This window comes from Halichoeres trimaculatus, unplaced genomic scaffold (genome assembly GCF_033239565.1).
Source record: "Halichoeres trimaculatus isolate MK-OKI-2021-1 unplaced genomic scaffold, fHalTri1.1 fHalTri1_scaffold_13, whole genome shotgun sequence".
In the NCBI taxonomy this organism is placed as follows: domain Eukaryota; kingdom Metazoa; phylum Chordata; class Actinopteri; order Labriformes; family Labridae; genus Halichoeres; species Halichoeres trimaculatus.
In genome coordinates, this window is record NW_027437191.1 from 19,990,093 (window position 1) to 20,010,469 (window position 20,377).

At 40.2% G+C, this 20,377-nt stretch overlaps 1 protein-coding gene across 1 annotated transcript in view; it reads left to right on the forward strand.

Annotated features, from left to right (window-relative positions):
* LOC141801885 (rho-associated protein kinase 2-like) overlaps window positions 1-20,377 on the forward strand; it is a 41,017-nt gene that overhangs the window by 4,375 nt on the left and 16,265 nt on the right. Inside the window, exons 2-17 of the mRNA XM_074685198.1 lie at window positions 1,391-1,472; window positions 2,132-2,232; window positions 2,912-3,049; window positions 5,270-5,530; window positions 6,325-6,469; window positions 6,643-6,781; window positions 9,047-9,138; window positions 12,633-12,792; window positions 15,072-15,168; window positions 15,290-15,369; window positions 15,456-15,504; window positions 15,599-15,734; window positions 16,044-16,135; window positions 16,361-16,607; window positions 19,809-19,915; window positions 20,069-20,228. Of these exons, the coding sequence (XP_074541299.1) occupies window positions 1,391-1,472; window positions 2,132-2,232; window positions 2,912-3,049; window positions 5,270-5,530; window positions 6,325-6,469; window positions 6,643-6,781; window positions 9,047-9,138; window positions 12,633-12,792; window positions 15,072-15,168; window positions 15,290-15,369; window positions 15,456-15,504; window positions 15,599-15,734; window positions 16,044-16,135; window positions 16,361-16,607; window positions 19,809-19,915; window positions 20,069-20,228 (2,086 nt within the window). The remainder of the gene's footprint in view (window positions 1-1,390; window positions 1,473-2,131; window positions 2,233-2,911; window positions 3,050-5,269; window positions 5,531-6,324; window positions 6,470-6,642; window positions 6,782-9,046; window positions 9,139-12,632; window positions 12,793-15,071; window positions 15,169-15,289; window positions 15,370-15,455; window positions 15,505-15,598; window positions 15,735-16,043; window positions 16,136-16,360; window positions 16,608-19,808; window positions 19,916-20,068; window positions 20,229-20,377) is intronic.

Consider the following 20,377-nt stretch of genomic DNA (forward strand, 5'->3'; position numbering starts at 1 on the left):
CATTAATAGGTTGAAAACTGAAGCTTTACCTGTCCTATATGAAGGTCTAACTTTGGTGTACCTAAAGCATTGCTGTTTAATTTTCCAGATATTTTGACCCATTCATTTGATTCATTATATATACAGAGATGTAAGACTTGACGCGGCAGCTTTAAAGGGTTGTTTCATACTTTTTAAGGCAACACACACTAATTTATCACAGGCTTAAATCTGATCAACTTGATTTGCTGTTCAAAAGTGCCAGAGTTCAACATGGCTGCCCGACAGTGGAAAACAGAGTCCCCGTCACTGCAGTATCCATAGCTGCTACAACACACACCGACACACACTCAGTGTAACATGATCACAGATCCTCGAGCGCTCAGCCTCAATCCAGACCTATAAGCTGTTTGTCCCACAATAGCTTCTGAGGCTTCAGGTCTATTTCCATCCGTCTGCGGTGAGGTGGGGGTTCGTGGGGGATCTCTCCACACTGCTGCTATTTAAAGGTGCAGAATTGTTCCACATGCCTGAGCCCACCCACTCACATGTCCCCGAACAAACACAGGCTAAAGACCTGACCGCCTCCAGCACATACATCGGATGGCTCCTCGTGACCCTCGTTTTTGGGGGAACAGGGGGTCATACTTAAACCCCCCCTTCGCCCCCTCACCCACCTGCCCAACTGCCCAACTGCCCCAGCAGCCTCATGTGTGTGGATCACAGGGACATTTTGGTTCCTGGGTGAAACTGAACACCGCTGATTTAAGAGCCGATGACACTACTGAGACCTTGGCTTTTAGTCTGGATGTGCTCGCCTCCTCCCCTCTCACAGGAGTTTGGGGGATCTGTTTGTTGGTGAGCCTTGGTGACAGTCTGTGTAATGGGGCAGGGGGCTCACAACATGTGACTTCGTATTGTTCTCTGTTGTCCCCCTGTTGTTGTTTAATCAAACTACTCATTCACAGACTCATTTTCAGTCCAAACAAACAACGTCTTTTCTTTCTTTTCTTTCCTTCCTTGTTTCACGTTGCAGTTTCTTGTTCTTTTAGCCCGCAGAAGTTTGCGGTTGCCAAACAAAGAAGTCTTGTCCTGACAGATTAATGAGAGAGTCGTAAGAATATTCCTTCCTTCCTTTCTTACTTCCCAAGATAAATGAAATTTCAGATTAGCTTTGAAGCAGAGTTTTGTTATTCTGTTTCTCGATTTCAAAATGTAACCTTCAGCCAAACATAATAAGAATCCCAGACCTTGATGTATTTATCTGTTTTTTCTTTACCAGTAGTGTGATTAGTTTCGAGGAAAAGGACTTTTGAACAGTTTTTCAAACACAACTTTTGACTTTAGGAGTTAAATCCCTGGACTTTGTTTCAGAATGTTGTATCAATGTTTTGTCTTTTCTGTCTTTCAGGACTCCATGAATGCTCTGGCTCATGATTTGAATTATCCTGCCCTGAGGAAAAACAAAAACATAGAGGCCTTTCTGAATCGATGTAAGTAGCTACAGTGTGTTTGGTGAAAGGTCAGGAATCTCGTGCTTAGCCTGATAAATAATACCTAGAAATGTTTTAAAGAAAACCACAGTGCTGAAGTCATGAGAAGCTGATTATGCTGCCTGTTTGTTGATGGACCCAGGTACTTTTTATGTTCAATAGAGGTTTATGTCTAGACTTTAAAAGCATGACTTTACCAATAGGAGGAAAATCTATAATGTTGTGTTTTTAGGACAAAAGGTCATGAAAGCGATAATAAATCTATTAATCAATATCTCCTGAGTTCAAACATAAGATATATTTGTTCCAGAAATTTTTGTAGCCCTTCCACCTAAAAGGGGATATGTGTTACTTTTCTGAAGCTTCCCTACATTTTCTGAAACATTTATTCTGAAATACACTTTTATTTTGACTTGGATAGATAAAAATCAGCAGTATGAGCTAGCCTGTGGCTAATATTTTAACTATGTGTGAAAGAAAGTACACAGCATGTCTTCTAAAGGCATAAAGGACATGGGCTCTTGAAAAAAAAAACCATTGTGCTTGTTCAGCTATGAATAATCTTTTGCTGACCTCCGTCTAGTCCTGCTTTTAAAACTGACCCCCTCCTTTCAGCCAAAATGTCTGTTGCCATGCTAACGCAGTGTGTACCTCCACAGATGAAAAGGCAGTGAGTCAGCTGCGAGAGCTGCAGGTGAAACTGGATGACTTTGAAAAAGTGAAGTTGATCGGCAGAGGAGCGTACGGAGAAGTGCAGCTGGTGAGATGTTTGTGTCTGCAAAAAACACCTGTAAAAGAATCAGTGTGTTGTGGTTTAAATTATGCAGCAGCAGTGCAGCTAGGTGTATTACAGGGATGTGGAGCAGCAGGTTCTCCAGATGCATCTGAAATCTGCAAGTTACACTAAAACACCCTCATTGTAGACCAGTAGAGGGCGCAGTTATCTTTTATATCACCAAAATCTGAGACTTGTCACCTCTGAAACTGGTTTTGAGATGCAAGTATGGTCTGTCTTCACTGCATGACCAATTCAATCTACTCTGAGTTCAGTAAAGTCATTAGGGATTGCAGAAATCCCTCTGAACAAGCCATTCTTCCAGATGTCTGTTGCTGGTGCTGCTGGGAGCTTGAATCTGGTCTCTGCTGAGTGTATTGTGGCAGAAACAAGCCTGGACAGGCTCAGCGTGTGGGAGAGGAGTGTGAAGTCTGCAGTGGGGGTTGTGGTGGTGGGGGATGCATGCTGTTTGTGTTTAAATCTTGTGGAAGCATGTCTCTCTATGGGTGTGTACCTGTAATTATGGGCTCCCCTCTCTCAGTCTCTCTCTTTGTATCTCATGTTATCTTGGTTATCATTCTTACAATCTGTTTTCCCCCTGTCTTTGCACAGTTATCAATGCTCATGAGTCAGCGTCTTCTGTCTCTGTGTTGTCCTCCTGCAGGTCCGCCACAAGGCCTCAAAGGAGGTTTACGCCATGAAGCAGCTCAACAAGTTTGAGATGATCAAGCGGTCGGACTCTGCTTTCTTCTGGGAGGAAAGACACATCATGGCCTTCTCCAACAGCCCCTGGGTTGTCCAGGTGTGCATGAATAGTTCTCTGCCATAACACATTACACAGTGAAAGGATGAATAATTTAAATATAAGCACATCACTACTCTCTTCCCTTAAAACTAGACCTTCCAGAACAGGGATGTCATTTTTCTGCATAGGCCCCTTAAACACTTATATAGTCAAGTTTTCACCATAGGGGACAATAGATATCCCTCTCTATTTTTTTTTAATCAAAAAATTAATAACAAGAAATCAAAAACAATACTAAAGAAATTAGAAACTTTGTGTCAAAAATCAATAGAAGAAATTATGTTAAATCGAAAAATAGACTTATATACAATAAAGCAACTTTCTAAAGCAATTCATTTTATGTTATTGTCAAATATTACTATGTTGCTAATTATTTTAAAGCTTTAAATTAAATCAAATTAAAGCTCCTGTGGAAAACTTTGGCTTTGAGGTGATTTTTAGCTCCTCCCATGGCCAAAACAAAAAAGTTAATGGATAAATAATGAAGATAATCTTTCTCAAGCGTTTTTCCCATGAATAACTTGAGACGCTGAAAATACATGTCTGACAAAAACTCTTACCCATATGTGTGATTTGTCATCATTAACGAAACTGGTCCAAATTGGACTGGTTGAAAATGTAGGTGATGAACTATCAAATGTTTAAAACTCATGGTATTTTACCCCACTGAACACTGAATCTGTCATCTTCTGTGCAGATATGGTGAATATTGCTTTAGAGATTAAAGAGGAAGTATTGTGCTTTTATTAAGGCTTTATACTGCCTCTCTGTCAGCCAAAAATTAGCCTAACATTATTAACAGCTCAAAAATTATTGTACTTTTCTTGTACTGGTGTTTTAGAAAACCCTTATGTCAGCCTCTGTCTGGAATGTTTCATTTAAACTGCTGTCTCTTTAAGGCTCCCTGCTCCACAAACCCCTTTCTTCTGATTGGCCTACACTTTGGAGGCCAGCTGGGGCAGAGCTATGAGTAGACCTTGGTATTTAAGGCCCACCCACCCCTCTAATGTGTCATGAACCATTTAACCTCACCATTTCAGCGAGTGTCGCGAAGATCTCGTTATCTCGTCCTTTTTTTTCTTAAGATCATTCTGTTTTAAGCAGTTTACAGATAATTCATGGATTTTTGCAACATATGAATTTCTGTCAGTTTGTTAATCTGCAGGTTTAGTTTCGACGTCCAGCATTTTTACGTTCATCCATGTTTAAAATATGGGAAAGCACAATACCTCTCTTTAAACACCCAGTAAAACCTTAATACCAGTTTCTGATTGGCTAAATGAAGGAGTTTAAAGAGAGAAAATGTTTTGACTAAAAATAGTGGCTAATATATGATAGCTCATTTTTGTTGAAAATGAGCCTAAAACTAAGAAGGGCAAAAAAGACTGAAACGTGACTGAAACTGAGACCAAAAGACATTTCAGTGCAAAGACTAAGACTGAATCTAAATTTATGCTGAAAGTAACGCTGTTTCTGATATATAATATATATATATTCTAAATGTCTTACATGTTACTGAAATTAAATTGTAGGAGTGGAACATTTTAAAGTCAAATTCCCCTCACAGGAGCTTTAAAGGCAAACAGATTGTTATGTTATGCAGTTTGTTTCATTAGAGCAAAATACTGCTTAGCTTTAAATGATGTGGTACAAAGTGCAGAAAAAAATCTATGATATTGATAAAATGTACATGGAACTTGCTCCCAGAGCAAGAAAAATGATCCACAAAACACATACTGTGATTTACAAAGTTACTGTGATATCAACAGAAGGATTACTGACGCATTTACTGACATGTCCAGAACAAATGGCAAGCAGGAATATAGCAGAAGTATAAGCGTGAGGAACTCTTTCAGGAAGGTAAAATGTAAAATCGGTATGATGACTAAGAGTTTAAAAATTCACATCATTTAACTGTGAGGTTAACTAAAGCCTAAAAGATTTCTGAGGGCTTAATGTTATCCTGTGAGACAACATTTATTTTGGTTTCTGCAGTCCAGTCTCCCCTTATCATGCCTCGCAGTGTTAAGCTGGTGTCGTGATGTTGCATAAAATAGTAGATAATGATTAATGACTGGGATCTGTTGTTTAATAATGCAACGAGATGACCCAGAAATAACACCCACACCTTGTAGTTTCTCTCCTCCAAATAAAAACAGTTTAAAAACCTACTCAGGACTTTCAAGGACATTAAGTGACTGAGTTTTTGTTTCCTAGCTTTTCTGTGCTTTCCAAGATGATCGCCACCTCTACATGGTGATGGAATTCATGCCCGGAGGTGACCTGGTCACGCTCACCATGAACTACGACATACCTGAGAAGTGGGCTCGCTTCTACACGGCTGAGGTCGTGCTGGCGCTGGACGCCATCCACTCCATGGGCTTCATCCACCGTGACATCAAACCTGATAACATGCTACTGGACAAGAACGGGCACCTCAAACTGGCAGATTTCGGCACATGTATGAAGATGGACTCGGTGGGTTTGAAAGCTTTATCTTTTTATTTTGAAAAGAACAAAACTTTTAGTTAGTTCAAAAGGGGGAAATCTGACTTTTGTACCTCAGCTCTAGTGGCTCAATTTCAGAGCTCTATTGCACCACCCAATGTTCAGAGTGTGAAGTGCAGCTCAGTGCAGCCCTGTTGCTTCAGGTTGTTTTGAAAGTCCTTGGAAGTAATTGTGCAAAACAACCAATCAAAAGAGCAGCCAAGATCCCGCCTCTTCTGTGGGTCAGGAAGTGTTTTTCCTTCTTTTGTTTTTCTCAAGTGTGATTCCTAAATGGGAGGTTTATGAGTGGCTCAACACATTTCAGCTCTCTGAAATACTAACAGTTGACAGAGCGTGTTATAAAAACATGGTCAAGACAGTCTGGCAGAGATTTAGCTTCCCCAAGTAAACAACCCATCCCTGAAGACATGAAAGGGTTTTCTTCCAGGGATCCAGATCAGATCAGATTCCTTTATTGTCGCTGTACAAGATCAGTGAAATTAATGCAGTTATACAAACCATACAACTATACAATTAATGTGAAAAATGCTTAAAGAAGACTGTCAGTCTTTAAAAAAGTGGATTATTGTAAAAGTTGTAGAAACATATAAATAGCAGATACACTAAGATACAGAGGAGGATTGTTTTGTACAGGATTTTCGCTTTAAGTTGTAATTTTTTGGATTTTTTTAGGGAACACCAAAAAAGAAATGCCTTTTTGTTATACTCTTCTTCACTTTTGCTCTCACCATCGTTTAATCTTTTTTTTGTGTGTGTGCTTGCAGACTGGCATGGTGCACTGTGACACAGCTGTAGGCACACCAGACTACATCTCTCCTGAGGTGCTCCAGTCTCAGGGTGGTGACGGTTACTACGGCCGAGAGTGTGACTGGTGGTCTGTAGGAGTCTTTATATACGAGCTGTTTGTTGGTAAGTAGCCTAACACGCTCAAAGCTTTTCTTTTTATATCAAATAACGTGTCAATAGGATGTGATACAGCACATGAAATATGTGTGCAAAGCTGTTAACATTGAAGCCTCTAAATTACTATCAATAATGTTTCCTCAGCTGATAGATCCTTTCCTCTCATTTCTTCTCTTAAGGTGAGACTCCCTTCTATGCAGAGTCCCTGGTTGGGACCTATGGGAAGATCATGAACCACCAGAACTCGCTTGTTTTCCCCGATGATGTGGAGATGTCTCGAGATGCCAAAGACCTCATCTGTGCCTTTCTGACTGACAGGTTCGCACATGGAAATCATTTCACCAAACACTTTGTGCTTTGACAAAAATATCTGAATAATTTATAAGATCAGGCTGTCTGTCATGTGCAGGCAGATGCGAACACACATTTTGATTTCTGCCTTATGACTCTGGATCGGAGCAGGTGATCTGAAGAAGAAACTCTCAGAATAGAAAAACACCATGTTAAAGCTTTCAATTACCTCTGGATCCACATAGTTTAGGAAGGCATCAGATGAAATACAGTGTGACCATAAATCCTCTGAAGTGTGCAGAATCCAAAAAAATGTTTTTTGACTAAAATGTTGTGTTAAAAGCAACTGGCAACCTCCGCTCTAAAAATATAAAGCCCATGTGGAGGTGCTAAAAACTGCAGATCTTCAAGAATCTGCTTGAGGCTGGCTGCAGGATAACAGAAAACCACAAACAAATTCAAAAAAGCCACTTTTTACAGGAAAAACAAACATGTTTACAACCAGATTTAAAATACATTCTGGGTCTGAATAGCTACTTTCTCCATCATCATTTTATTATTCACCACAAAGAGACTTCATCCAATCTTAATTGAGGTTGGATTGAGTTCAGCATTTCCACTATGGCCTCTGTTGACAATTGGCTTTAAATCACAGACACTACACCCATATATAATAGAGTCTACGATTAAAGGGAGTGCATCCAAAACACAAATTTCTTTGAGAAGCAAGCTATCAGGACACAAATCTCCTATTGCTCTTATATTTTTATTGTCTGTAGAAAAACAGGACCTTTGTTTGTATCTTTTAAAACAGTGTACAGATGTTAACTATGTTAATTTCAAAAAGAAAGAAAGAAACAAAAAACCTTACTGGGAAATACTTGGTATTCCTATTAACAGCATCAGTTTCTCAAGCAAGAGAAAAATGTCTTAAGGACGATTTGCTTTGGCAGACTGATATGCATGGTGTGCCAGGAAGTATTTACAGCATGTAGGGTGGCTCAAAATAAATGATCAGGGCCAAGTTTTTATTGTACTGGAGGAAAATGGCTGTTAGAGCATCAGTGGCTCAGTGATTTTTGTTATTTAATGTACAAAATATTACACAGGGGAAACTCTTCACTTACTTTGAGTAATACAGCACCTAGAAGTAGGACCCAGCAAGTGCTGGTTATGATTTTTTAAATGAGGTTTCTGAAAACAAAGTTTGAAAATCAATTTTAATACAGGTAAAAAGAGAAATGATAGTTTAGCTTTTAAATTCTTCATAACGTCTTATTGATGGTACAGGTAAACGTCTGGGTGTGGGTCACGCTTGGTTAGTGGCCCATCCCCCTGGAAGTAACCACTTCCTGTTTACATTAGTAGCCCCGCCCCCCTGAGAGCTCAGACACAGGCCCTTTCTGCTCCCACACAGAGCAGCCTTTCATTTGACGGTTTATTTACCTCCTCACTCACTATTCTCTCACCACAGAATCTCACATGTGCTCGGCTGCCCAGCCTCTCTCACACACACACACACACACACACACACACACACACACACACACACACACACACACACACACACACACACACACACACACACACACACACTGACCAGTACACTCATTCTCCACTCAACCCACATACTCTGTCACTGTTGACATGTCCTGCTGAATCATTCCTGTAGGATTCACCTTCTCCACTCTCCTTTCTGTTTCACTTTCCCTCTCTCCTCTTCCACATCGTCATCTCTCTTACATTTCTAGTTCAGCCTCCATTCTCCATCCATCGTTTTCTCCTGTATCACTCTCACAGTTTTCCGAGCACTAAAACACAGCGCCATGTCAGAGTTTTTCTTATTCTGCTGGGGTTTCCAAACTCTCCCTTCTCTCATTTTTCTTCCTTCCCGCCCCTGCCCTCTCCTCTCCTCTTCCTCTCCTCTTCCTCTTGGCTTGGTCTGGAATGTCCCACACGTGGCAAGCCCAAAGTGCCGCACCCCTCCAGCCATGCACCCAGAAGAGAGAAGGAGTGTGTTCAGAGTTTTGGGGTGAAGGAGTGAAAGACGCAGGTTTAGCCTCTGATCATCCTGGCACTGTCTCCTCCTGGGTCTTTTTTTTTTTTTAAACAGTCTGGTTAGAGGAGGTTTTGCTGCTCACCAGTGGTCATGCGGCTCTCCATGCTGGTCAGTGTGGTCACTGGTCACTAGGCTGTGTGTTGATGACGATGTTGGTGGGTGGAGGGGAGAAGCGGGGTGTGTTTTGTGTTAAGGTTTTGCTCACAGTCTGGGTCCTGGTCTTGTGTGTGCAGGAAAGTTCGTCTTGGCCGCACAGATGTGGATGAAATCAAAAGTCACCCTTTCTTTAAGAACAACCAGTGGACCTTTGACAACATCAGAGAAAGTAAGTGTGTGCATGTTTATAAATCTTTTATCATTTTGATCCTCTTGATGCAGCTGTAGATTTTCCAATTCTGGTCATGTTTGACTCGTTCTTCCTCTTATCGTCTTCTTATCACCTGCAGCTCATTCCTCTGCTGATCTGTTTCTTTTCAGCATTAGCTCATAGTTTATTTCCATCTCCGAAGCCACAAAGCGTACATAAATGCTACATGTGTTCTCCATATGCTGCCCCACTAATATTTTATAAGACTGGATGCTCATGATGCACTAAACCTGCAGGATAACCAGCTGCATGTCGGTGCACCTCGATGAGGGAACAACTGGAAACAAAACTGCACAAACATATGGAAGAACTTCTCAGTTTTCATAACAACTCAAAGAAATGTATATTAAAAAGTAATTAAAAAAACAACAACCAAGTTCACTACAGAAGCAACACTGATCGTTAAGAAAATTCATATTGATTAATTGATTTTGACTTTAAAGGATTGGGTAACAGACAGGTTTTTTTCTAATCCTTTGGGGTCTGGGGAAAATAATGATTTTAATTGAAATTTGAATTGAAAGAAAAAATTAAGAAGAACTGTACTTTTGTTTTTTTCACCTGTTTAGTTATATTTCTGACTATCTTTCACCTAAGAATCTGATATTTAAATCTAATTCCTAATGTTTTTCTAAAATTTAGAGATTCTAATTAGTTCAATATTTTTGTAAATAAGATTCTCAGAGTTCTGAATTTTTTTTATTAATTCTATTTTAAAGAGTTAGAATTCACAATAAATCAACAAGTAGCGCAATCCTAAAATTTTCAGATGGATTTTGAAAAAAGGCAAAATTTGATAGGATTTTTTTAAAGTTAGAATTTTGAAAAAAAAATCCCTGAATGAGAAATATTTCTAAACATTTATATGAAAAAAAAAATCATGTCTTTTTGTTGTTGTTTTAAACTGAATGTATCAGTTACCCTGATTTTTTTTAGATTACTATCAATAAAAAATGTGTTCGTCCTATACAATGAATACTGATCATTTTGCAATGTGTTGTTTAAATAAGCCAAATGCTATATTAATGCAGTGTGTTCAGTGGAGTTGGCACATCACAATATTAAATTGTGAGTCATTAAAACATTATCATAAATAAATTAATGAATTGTTAAATCTGTATGAAACAGTTCTTTATTTGATACAAAGAGCAAGTTGTGCTCTGTTGTGGGATGATTGGATCAAATGAAGTCACACTGAATCTTGAAAAAAGGTTCAAAGTCCCATCAGATAAAGTCAGATAAAGTGTTTCCTTAGAAGGAAGGAAGGAAGGAAGGAAGGAAGCAGGGACTTGGAGCAGGACCTCAGTGTCTGTGTAGCATTAAGACCAGGGTCTTTCTTTATCCCGCTACCTCACCTGGCTCTGATTAAAACAACTTCAGACTGCCTGGCGGTCTGCAGCACAGAACCCACTACTGTGCCAGCACTGAGCTGCTCAGTTTGCACATTCATATCCTGTCACACACTCAAACATGACTTGCATGTACCTCCCAGCCCTCCCTGTCTGTTGAGGAATGCCTTTACCCCCTGCTGTGTGTGGTTGTGTGGTTTATTGTTGAGATTTTCCCAGTTGTTTTCTTCTTCACAAAGCTTATCAAGCAGTGGGATAGTTAAGGGAGAAGAAACCAGAACCCAGAACTGATGGGACAGGAGGCAGCACCCCCTGTAGCGGCAGGCGGGGCTGGCTGTGCGGCCTGTGTGGACGGCCCTAATGAGAGGGGCACCCTGGTTTGGAGGGCTGCTCCCGCTCTCTCACTCTCACTGTGGCCGCGGCTGCCTGTCATTAACCGCCCGCTATCAGAGAGCATTCTGGGAAAGCCGTGCCACAAGGGCCTCCACGGAGAGGCCTGTGTCTCTTTCTGTCTCCCCACATTCCTGCTTTTATTTTTTACAGCCGCTTCTTTTTTATTCCCCCTCGTTTGTTTCATTCCTGCGCTGCCTGTATTTTCTGCTCCGTCTCAGAGTCACATTTGTCACGCTGAGGGTTTCTGACTTGACCCAACAGTAATGAGCTCTGGTCTGAGGAACTGGATCCATAATAGCTGCTTTCTTTTCCAATTAGGAACTATTTATAGGCTAAAGGCCTAGCTTAGTTTTATCTGATTGGCCCTTTGACACGTTTTTGTCTGCCTGTGGTGGAGACTTTTAAAGCTCGCCTGCGTCTGTGAGGAGAGAGCAGGCGTTAAGGCTCCATCTGTGAAAGGAACTGTGTGTGAGGCACAAAGCGAGCTCTGTACCGAGAGAGGAGCGGTGTTAGCCTCAAGCCAACCTGCAGAGACTCACTGCTACTGAGACTTGTGCCAAAGCTGGCTGAGAGTTTACTCCTGAAAAATGTGCAGTTTGTGAAGGATCTATTTTAAGTGTTTGGTCCTGAAGCAGAATCAGATTAATCACAGGTCTAATTTATGATATGAGCCTTAAATGCCACTCATATGCTGTGTCTAAAGTGTGGCAGTCCACCACTGTGTTATTGTTATTGGCAGTTATTGGCTACTACCATAATACTATGATGCTCAACTACCTGGATTCAAACAAACACAGGGACAGAAAGCTATTGTACTGTTTTCTTGTTCTGTTTGACTTCTGGTCCTTGCTTGTATTGATTGATTTCAACAATTGTCAAGTGTCTTTCAGTTCTTGAAAAGCGCTATATAAGTAAAATTTATTATTATAATAACTGGCACACCAACTTGAGAAGTGAGTAACCAGCATTAGCATGTAGACGCTACCTGGTGGCGCTTCTTCAATTATTGTTTGCCACACTGCAAAACAATGTAACATTGTTTACCTGCACAGTCTATGATCCCACATTCAGCTGTTTCTGATAAATTGAGCCTAATTTTGAGTATTTGGGTTTTCTTTTACCTTAAGATTATTCAGTTTGTCAGAATTTCAGTTTCTGCTGAAACAACACAGAAATTGAGACCCACTGTTCCATCTCTGTTCAAAATCAATAATAAGAGGTGCTTGTATGGCCTAGGGGTTAGCTTAGTGCTTGAGCGACCGGCCTGGGTTCATATCCATCGTTTATATCTGTTTCCTGCATGTCACTCTGCACAAAAGCATAAAAACCTGAAAAATTAACTCCACTTCGAAATAAGACCCCCACCACCACCACAAAAAACAGAGAGCGCATATGGTTATAAACAGGAAAAAAATGCTTAATATAAGATATATCATAACTCACTAACTCACTTTTAGCACCAGATCATGTCAAAAGAACCTCTTCCAAAAATGGGTCTAGACGTTACCCCATCATATTTAACAGATTTCCAACATTAATCTGCCTGTGTGCAAACATATGGTAAGATTTTTATGGGGCAGCATGTAAAATCTCCCTCTAACAGGCAGAAACCATGAGCAGAACCAGACTCCTCCAAAGTTGGATGAAGGCAGAAATTGAGACCTCCTCCACTCCTCCTTCTCTCCATGACTCTGTATTTCTGTCCTCCAGCTGTTGCTCCAGTGGTGCCAGAGCTGAGCGGTGACATAGACACCAGTAACTTCGACGACATCGAGGAAGATAAAAAAAATGCTGAGACCTTTCCTCCACCCAAAGCCTTTGTGGGCAACCAGCTTCCATTCATCGGCTTCACTTACTTCAAAGAGGACCAGTAAGTGTTTTATTTTGTAATTTTACCTTAAGGTCTCAGGTTTTTCATTCAAATTATGTCCAGGTTTATGTGTGTAGTCTGTTTTGTTAACAACAGTGGGATTTGATGTTGCCATAAAACCTGCAGCCTTTATGTGTCAGTGCTACTTTTTAAAAACCTCTGTATGAAGGAAGGTTTTTAAGGACATCTCTGCGCCTAAAACGTAAGAGGTTGAAAAAAATACAGCTTCACACCCAAACCTTTAATACAGTCTTACAGCAGTTAGACACTGTTTGCCTGTTCAAGCTCCACACTGCAGCCTTGTTTTGGCAGCCCCTTTAAAACCCCTCTTTGCTTAGGATGAAGTCTGCTTTTTGAAGCTTGGCGCTTATTGGACGAAGAAGTAGTTAAAAAAAACACGTGCTTTTGATTCAAGAGTCTATAGTTCTTTATTTACAATGGCACAACACTAAAATGTGCTTTTACTTTGAAGGCTTAAAAGTTTTAGGTTGAATTGCTTGTGTCTAAACATTTATTTTACATGAATGTCACAATAAGATCACAGTGACAGAGTCAAATCAATATTTATAAGTGTTTAAATTAAAAACCACAGTTTTAAATTTTTTTGATCATAAATTGACTTGAAGGAGACTGTGAAAGCTCTCAGTCATACAGTTCATTAAAATTCAATGCTGTATCCAAAATGTGGCTGGACTTGGTTTCAGTTCTTGAAGACATTTTACTTCTCATCTACTTAAGCAAGGGCATTGAGTTCAGTTCTTGTATTTTTTTTTTTAAGTCTGTAATGTTTTTTTTGTTGTTATTTTTTTTAAACTAACATTACTGTTTTTTCAAGTTTAAAATGTTTTCCTGATCCAATGTTAGACGACTCACATCATGCAAAACAGTTAACATGTAAGAATAGCTTGGTCCTTAAAGATCATGAATTATTTTGAATGTTTAGTCCTCTTGCTGCCTGGTGGCAGAATCTGAAGTGATTTCTTGAGTCCACCACCATCAATGTGGTTAAAGGGATAAACCGTGTTTTTCTAACATGGGTTGAATGAGTTGCTTGTGCAGAGCAAATGTATTACGTGGATTAGACCACAGTCTGCATGGCTCCTAGGAGGACTAAACTTCCTGCAGGAAGGCCAAGCTTACCCCCCCTAACAAACGGCATTTTATGTATTGTTTCTGTCATTGATGGCTGACCCAAAAAGCTGGTCTGATGCTGCAAGCTGCATGTGGAGGTAAAAAGAGTTGTTGTGACCCGGTGCCAAGACATAGAGTCAGGGGAAAGAGCTCCCTGGTATGAAGGTGAAGTGGTTTAAGAAGTGTCGAGTACAGTTCAACTGAATTTTAAAGTCAGACTCTTTAACCTTTTAATACCAAATACTGTGTGAATCCACTAGGACATATACTGTACTTACATTTTTTCAAACTGCTGTGAATTTTTTTTTTCTTTCAAACATTTTTATTTACTTTATATCAGTATAACCTTTTATATCCCAAGTTGTGATAATATGTATTAACTTGTGTTGTTACCACAGTAAATTGCTTAAAAGTGCAATAAACCTACAAAAAAAGTGTTTTTTTCCCCTATATATTTAAAAATACAGAAATTGCATAGCTGTTTCCCTCAAATTTTTAAATGTAGAAAAGTTGCAAAATATATTTTGGAACCACAGGAAATTTATTCATAACTTGCTTTTGAGATATGGAAGTAGTTTAGTAGTTTGTTACCTATAGAAAAAAAAGATGAAGGAAAATAAATAATATTGCAGAATTTGCAAAAAGACAATATTGACATAAAAAAAACTATTATTTTTTTATTTCATATTGTGGGAATGGTTTGAAATTTCTTGTTTCTTTTGACCACTCTAAGTGGTCAGAGTTCCCAATACTTGTGCCTCTATCTGTAGTGATTATAAAGCTTAGCTTCTGCCAATTCAGCTGTTTCCCTTTAACAGATTGTAGAAGATGGAGTGGCTGGAGAAAACTTTTCTGCATCCCTGGAGAAAAACTCATCCTCTGATGTTGTACTCTTTTCCACAGCTAAAGGTTTCAGCATGAGGCTCTGGGTCTTCAGAAAGAGTAAATCCTGAATGGAAATTCTAATGCACTAAACTTGACATCTGTTAGTGATTAAGCACTCTGTCTTCACCACTTATTCGACATTATAAATCTCTTTAGGGTAAAATCTGTCACTTGGTTGTAGAAATAAAGAACTGTGGATGGTGGGAGATGATTTTTGCAGACAAACTACCTGCAGCTACACTCAGTTTATCTTGCTCCCTCAGGCTACTGAAAGCAGACAAGAACAGCTCTGAAGAGGACTCAGAGGAGAGTAAGGAGAGCTCTGAGGATAAGGAGAAATTCTCAGAAAGCAAGAAAGAGGCAAGTGTTTGATGTGTTGAGGGCATCTGTATGCCATGGTAGCAGTAGATAGATAAAATGCACAAAATAAATAATTAAGCAGATAATATTTTTGAGCATCTGTCTCTGTCTGTTTGAGCAGTTGCAGAAAAAGCTTCATCAGCTGGAGGAGAAGCTCGACGATGAGATGCAGGCCAAGAACGAGCTGGATCAGAAGTGCAAGTATGACAGGACATACAACAAAACTACACACTGCTTAGAAATAACAGGATATACTGTAAGACAAACCTGTGCTGTTTTTCCTACAGAAATGCCACCAACCGTTTAGACAAGCTCGTCAAAGAATTAGATAAAGAGGTAAGGATAGATCAAAGGTGTTCCAACCATAAAAAGATGAAGCAGGTCAGAGTTTTATTCCACTCACACTGCTTTTGATTTCCTCTGTGAACAGATGAGCAGCAGGCAGAAAGTGGAGGCCTCGCTCAGGCAGCTGGAGATGGAGCGAGCTCTGCTGCAACACCAGAGCGCCGACAACCTGCGCAAAGTGGAGATTGAAACTGACAGAAAACGTGGCCTGGAGAACGAGCGTGAGTTCAGCAGAAATATCTGAATGATGGGCTTGAATATCTCCTGTATAATCTCTAAATGCTTTGTGATTTAATTCATGTGAAGAAATCTGTTGGAGAGTACAGTTTTGTCTGAGTTATTCTGATATTCACATATCTTACATGCAGAACGAGTCCAACCTCAAGGGTATCACACGTTGTATTACAGCCTATATATATAAATAATGTATATGCTAGCTATTAGTGGGTGGTTGGTTGTATGTCAGGGTCCAGGGAATGTGTTAAATAAAACACTGTATAAAATCTTGTTTTTCTGTGTTAAATCACAAGTGAACAACCTGAGAGACCAGCTGGAGGATCTGAAGAAGAAAAATCAGAATTCTCAGATCTCCAATGAAAAGAACATCCAGCTTCAGAAACAAGTAAGAAAGAGACTATGAGCTCAACATAACAGACTTTTATATGTTTTCCCTCATTCGTAGTTAACTTATGTGCAAATGAAATATGCTAACTTAACAAGCTATAGTGAAGGAAATAACTGTTCTGTTCTTCTTTTTCCCTCATTAAACCTTTTTCATTGTGCTGCTGTCCTGACCCAGTTAAGCTTGCAGCAAAATATTTCATCCTCTCCTACTTCTCCTCTGTAGCTCGAGGAGGCCAACGCCGTGCTGCAGGCTGAGCAGGAGGCGTCGGGGCGGCTGAAGAAGAGTCAGGCAGAGGCGCAGAAACAGACTCAGAGCCTTGAGGTCAGCCTGAGGGAGATGCAGGAAAAAAGCACACAGCTGGAGAGCAGGAAGATGGAGCTGGAGAAGCAGATGAGGGGGCTGCAAGCTGAGCTGGAGGAGGAGAGGAGAGGTCGCAGCCTTGGGACGGAAACTATCACTGACCTGCAGGGTGAGACACCGCTGTCTGTTGTGCTTTGTTCTTTAAAAGTATTAAAAAGTCCCAGATAAGTCATATGTATCAGACTGTGAAAGTGAGGCTGTTACTTGTTTATCAAAACATACTGTTGTTTAGTTAGCAACAGTCAGGGGCTGAGTTGCTTTGGTTGGGTAGGGCAGTCGTGTCCCACACATCAGGAGTGAATGAGTGAAGTTTCAGATATTTTTAGTGTTCTTGAGTATTTTAGTCTAGATTCTTAATTTAAACCACGGCAGCTAATCAAAAAGACCTGCACTTTCTCCACTGAAACTTTTTGTTTTTAAATAGACTTCATGTTTGATCTAATATGGTTTACTAAAGATTTAACAACACCTTTCTGTAAATCAATATCAAAAATCAAAAATTATGTTGCAATGATTTTTTTATCAGCAAGAAGTATTACTTGTTTAGCTTGTTTGGCATTGTCATGTCTCTTAGGTCGGTAGCCAGTTACATGGAGGAGGCAGGTTAAGATTTTCACTTCAGAATTCACTGAATTGATTCTCTAACTTGGGAAAAATGCCATATCTTTAATCACCTGCAAACACAGTTAATAAATATGCTGTAATTTACATACGACACATCTCAAATTAGTAAAAACCAGTGGCGTGCACTGGTGATAAACTGCCTTATTGGGAGGCAAACTCTATGCTAAAGTGTCTTTGGAGACACACAGAACTTAGTGTTCTTTCCAGTGGTAAGAATGTGCTTTATGTGTCTTTTTTCTTTTTAATTCCCCTGTCCTTTAAAAAGTCTGTGCATGCCAAGCGGCAACCTCTGGTTTAAAAGGATATCAGACAATGCAGAAGTGCTAAAATCTGCTGTTTCTCAAGTGTCCGCTTGAGGGTGGCTCCAGAAGTGCAAGAAATGACATACACACCAAGCCAAAAAAGCTGTTTTCTCACAGAAATAAGCACATTTACAGCCTGGTACGAAAACTTCTCCCATCTGAATTACTAAGTGCTCTATCAGCACACACTCTTCAGGGGGTGATTTTTTTTCTAACTCATCGGTATAGAAGGTATTAGATGGCAAGTTTGCACGGTCAGAGGCACAACTTTACTCATGTGACTGACGGGCGCCTGACGAGCTGTTAAAGGTCCCATATTCTGCTCCTTTTCTGCAGTTTAATATGGATCACTGATGTCTTCATGAAATGGTAGTAACATGTTTTGGTCCAAAAAGCCAATAAATCAAGCACAGCAGCATTGTTTCCAGGCTCTCATAGCCCCTCTGTTCAGAACGGTCTGATTTAGTGGGCGTGACCTCCATATGCAAATGAGCTACCGCTGATACCACCCCACTCTTCTGCATTACCGAGAGCGGCGCCTCAAGCTCCAAGTGCACAATGATAAGAAAACAGCGAAGCTCGTTTACCGTAACATTACAGGCTAAAACAACAGGCTAACTGCAGCTAAAGTTAGCATCCTGAAGCTAACACAGAGGCAGGGGGGACATTAAGGAAAAGCTCTTACATCTGCTCCACAGCACACAGCATTTAAAATACTCACATTTCCAGGGTCCAAGGTTTGTTGGTGGATGGTTGGTAATGTGCCTGGATTCAGGACCAGTCTATTCACTAGCCCTCTGTTGTACTGTTCAAAGTTGGAAAAGCAATCGGCGGTGAAGTGACTAGCACACACATGCACAGTTTTACTGAGTGTAGCTGGCACATTTCCTTGATAAATGAACTCTAGCCACTTAGTCTTGTCTTCTTCGGAGATGGGAAGCTTGTGCATGGAACTAGAGAGAAGTGGGTGGGGAGGAGGTTTGGGGGTATCTGCTTCGGTGGACTAATCAGGTCAGACTTGCTCCTGATTGGTCAAAAAAGGGAATCGCTGACGTCGGCAAATCCCCAAAATCCAAACAGCTTGTTTTAGGTCAGGATTTTACATTCACAAGCACTACTAAGTACAGGTTTTGTCGTTAAATATCACATTTTGTGGGCTGGGAGGAAAGCCAAAGACCCACAAATTTTACTAAAAGACTTAATATAGTGATTTTTACATAATAAGGGACCTTTAAAGCTCACCCCGTTTCCAATATGGCTGCGCCAGCTGATTTGCTTCAAAACCTTATTTAGGAAACAGACAGGTGACGTCAGGGAGACCACTTCCATTTATTATGGTGCACACCACAGGTACAAGCACAGAAGAGTGAGAAGCTGGACTGCTAAGAGGGGGCGTAATATCTTTCATGATTAAAAAAGGAAACTTGCAGTGATAAGTGGTTAAGTGAATCAGCTAAAATTACACTGATTATCAGAAGGCATCATGGGCTATTCATGGTGAATTTTCATTTGAAGTTGAGGTTGGGAAAAAACAAAACATCATTGTCTCCCAGGTGTGCTTTAGTTAGCTTTGACAGCTGATAGAGGTGCTTTTCAGAGGACTACTTAGAGACTTTGATAATGTGAAAACATCCATTGTTGCCAGCTTAGTGACTCTATTGCTGTATTTAGCAACTTTTCAGAACCCTCTTGCTACTCTTTTTCAAAAATAATTTGAATAATTATTTATCATTAAAAATCATTTATCATCTCTTTGTTCACACAGCCCAGTGTGCAAGTCAACAGCTCAAGAAAGAAAAGCTTTCAGGCTGTTGTTGAATTTTACTGTCAGCTATGAAAGGTTAATTTTCTGTTATAATTGCCGGTGATCAAACTGTGATTGTCTGAGCTGCAGGAAGAAAAAAAATAAGCTCTGCACGACCTGGATCTCTGAGTGTTTGGATGGAGTATTAGATGTGAATCGTTTTTTTGGACTGGGCTTGGGAAATATCAGATCATAGGTGGAAACATGTGTTCAAAAGACTGAGGGTGAAGTAAGAGGCTATGAAAGCAAACCTGGAGCAGGGCCAGCCTCCTCTTGTGAGGCGCTGTTTGGAAACTTGAATGTGTTTGGTCCATGCAGAGGTTAGAGGGGACAAATCCAAACAACGATGTCGACTGTTTGCAGTGAGGTCTCCATGTTTTTTTTTCTCTTAGTAAAACTCTCCATCTGGGTGGAGTTAGAGAAAGGAAACATTCAGTGGGTTGTTTTTTGAATCTCATAGGCTGAAAACTTGCGGGAAAATTAAGTCATGTCTTGTTCAGGTGCATTTTCTTGTAGTTTCTACACGTTATATTGTCTTATATCTTTTTCCCTTTTCCTTGTTCCCATTTCCCCACTTCAGGACGACTCTCTGGCCTGGAAGATCAGATGAAAGAGTTGAAAGCTTCTCTTTCTGAAGTCCAGTCTGAAAAGAAGCAGCTGCAGGAGAAGTTCAACGAGCTGGAGAAGGTGGGCTGACCTGGAAACTTTCCTCCTTTGGTTTGACATTTGTGGATAATGCTCAAGTGGCTTTATAGATATAAATTTTGGAGGAAAAATTTGATTCAACACCGAAAATTCTTTGAAGTGATTATAAAACCAGCACCTGCTTTGATTATACAGGAGAAGAGCAACCAAGAGATCGACCTGACGTTCAAGCTGAAGACGCTGCAGCAGAGTCTGGAGCAGGAGGAGGCAGAACACAAGGCCACGAAAGCCAAGCTGGCAGATAAAAACAACATCAACCAATCCATCGAGGAGGCAAAGTCTGAGGTTTTTAAAGGTGAGCAAGTGGGAGGATAACTTTGAGGAAGATAAAGATGGCTTACATTAACGACATGTGTTCAGTTATTAGAAATATAGAAGGACGCGCTCAAGCATTGCAACAAAAATGGCCCTGTGGTTTTTCAGGACAGCTCCTCAGGAAATGAA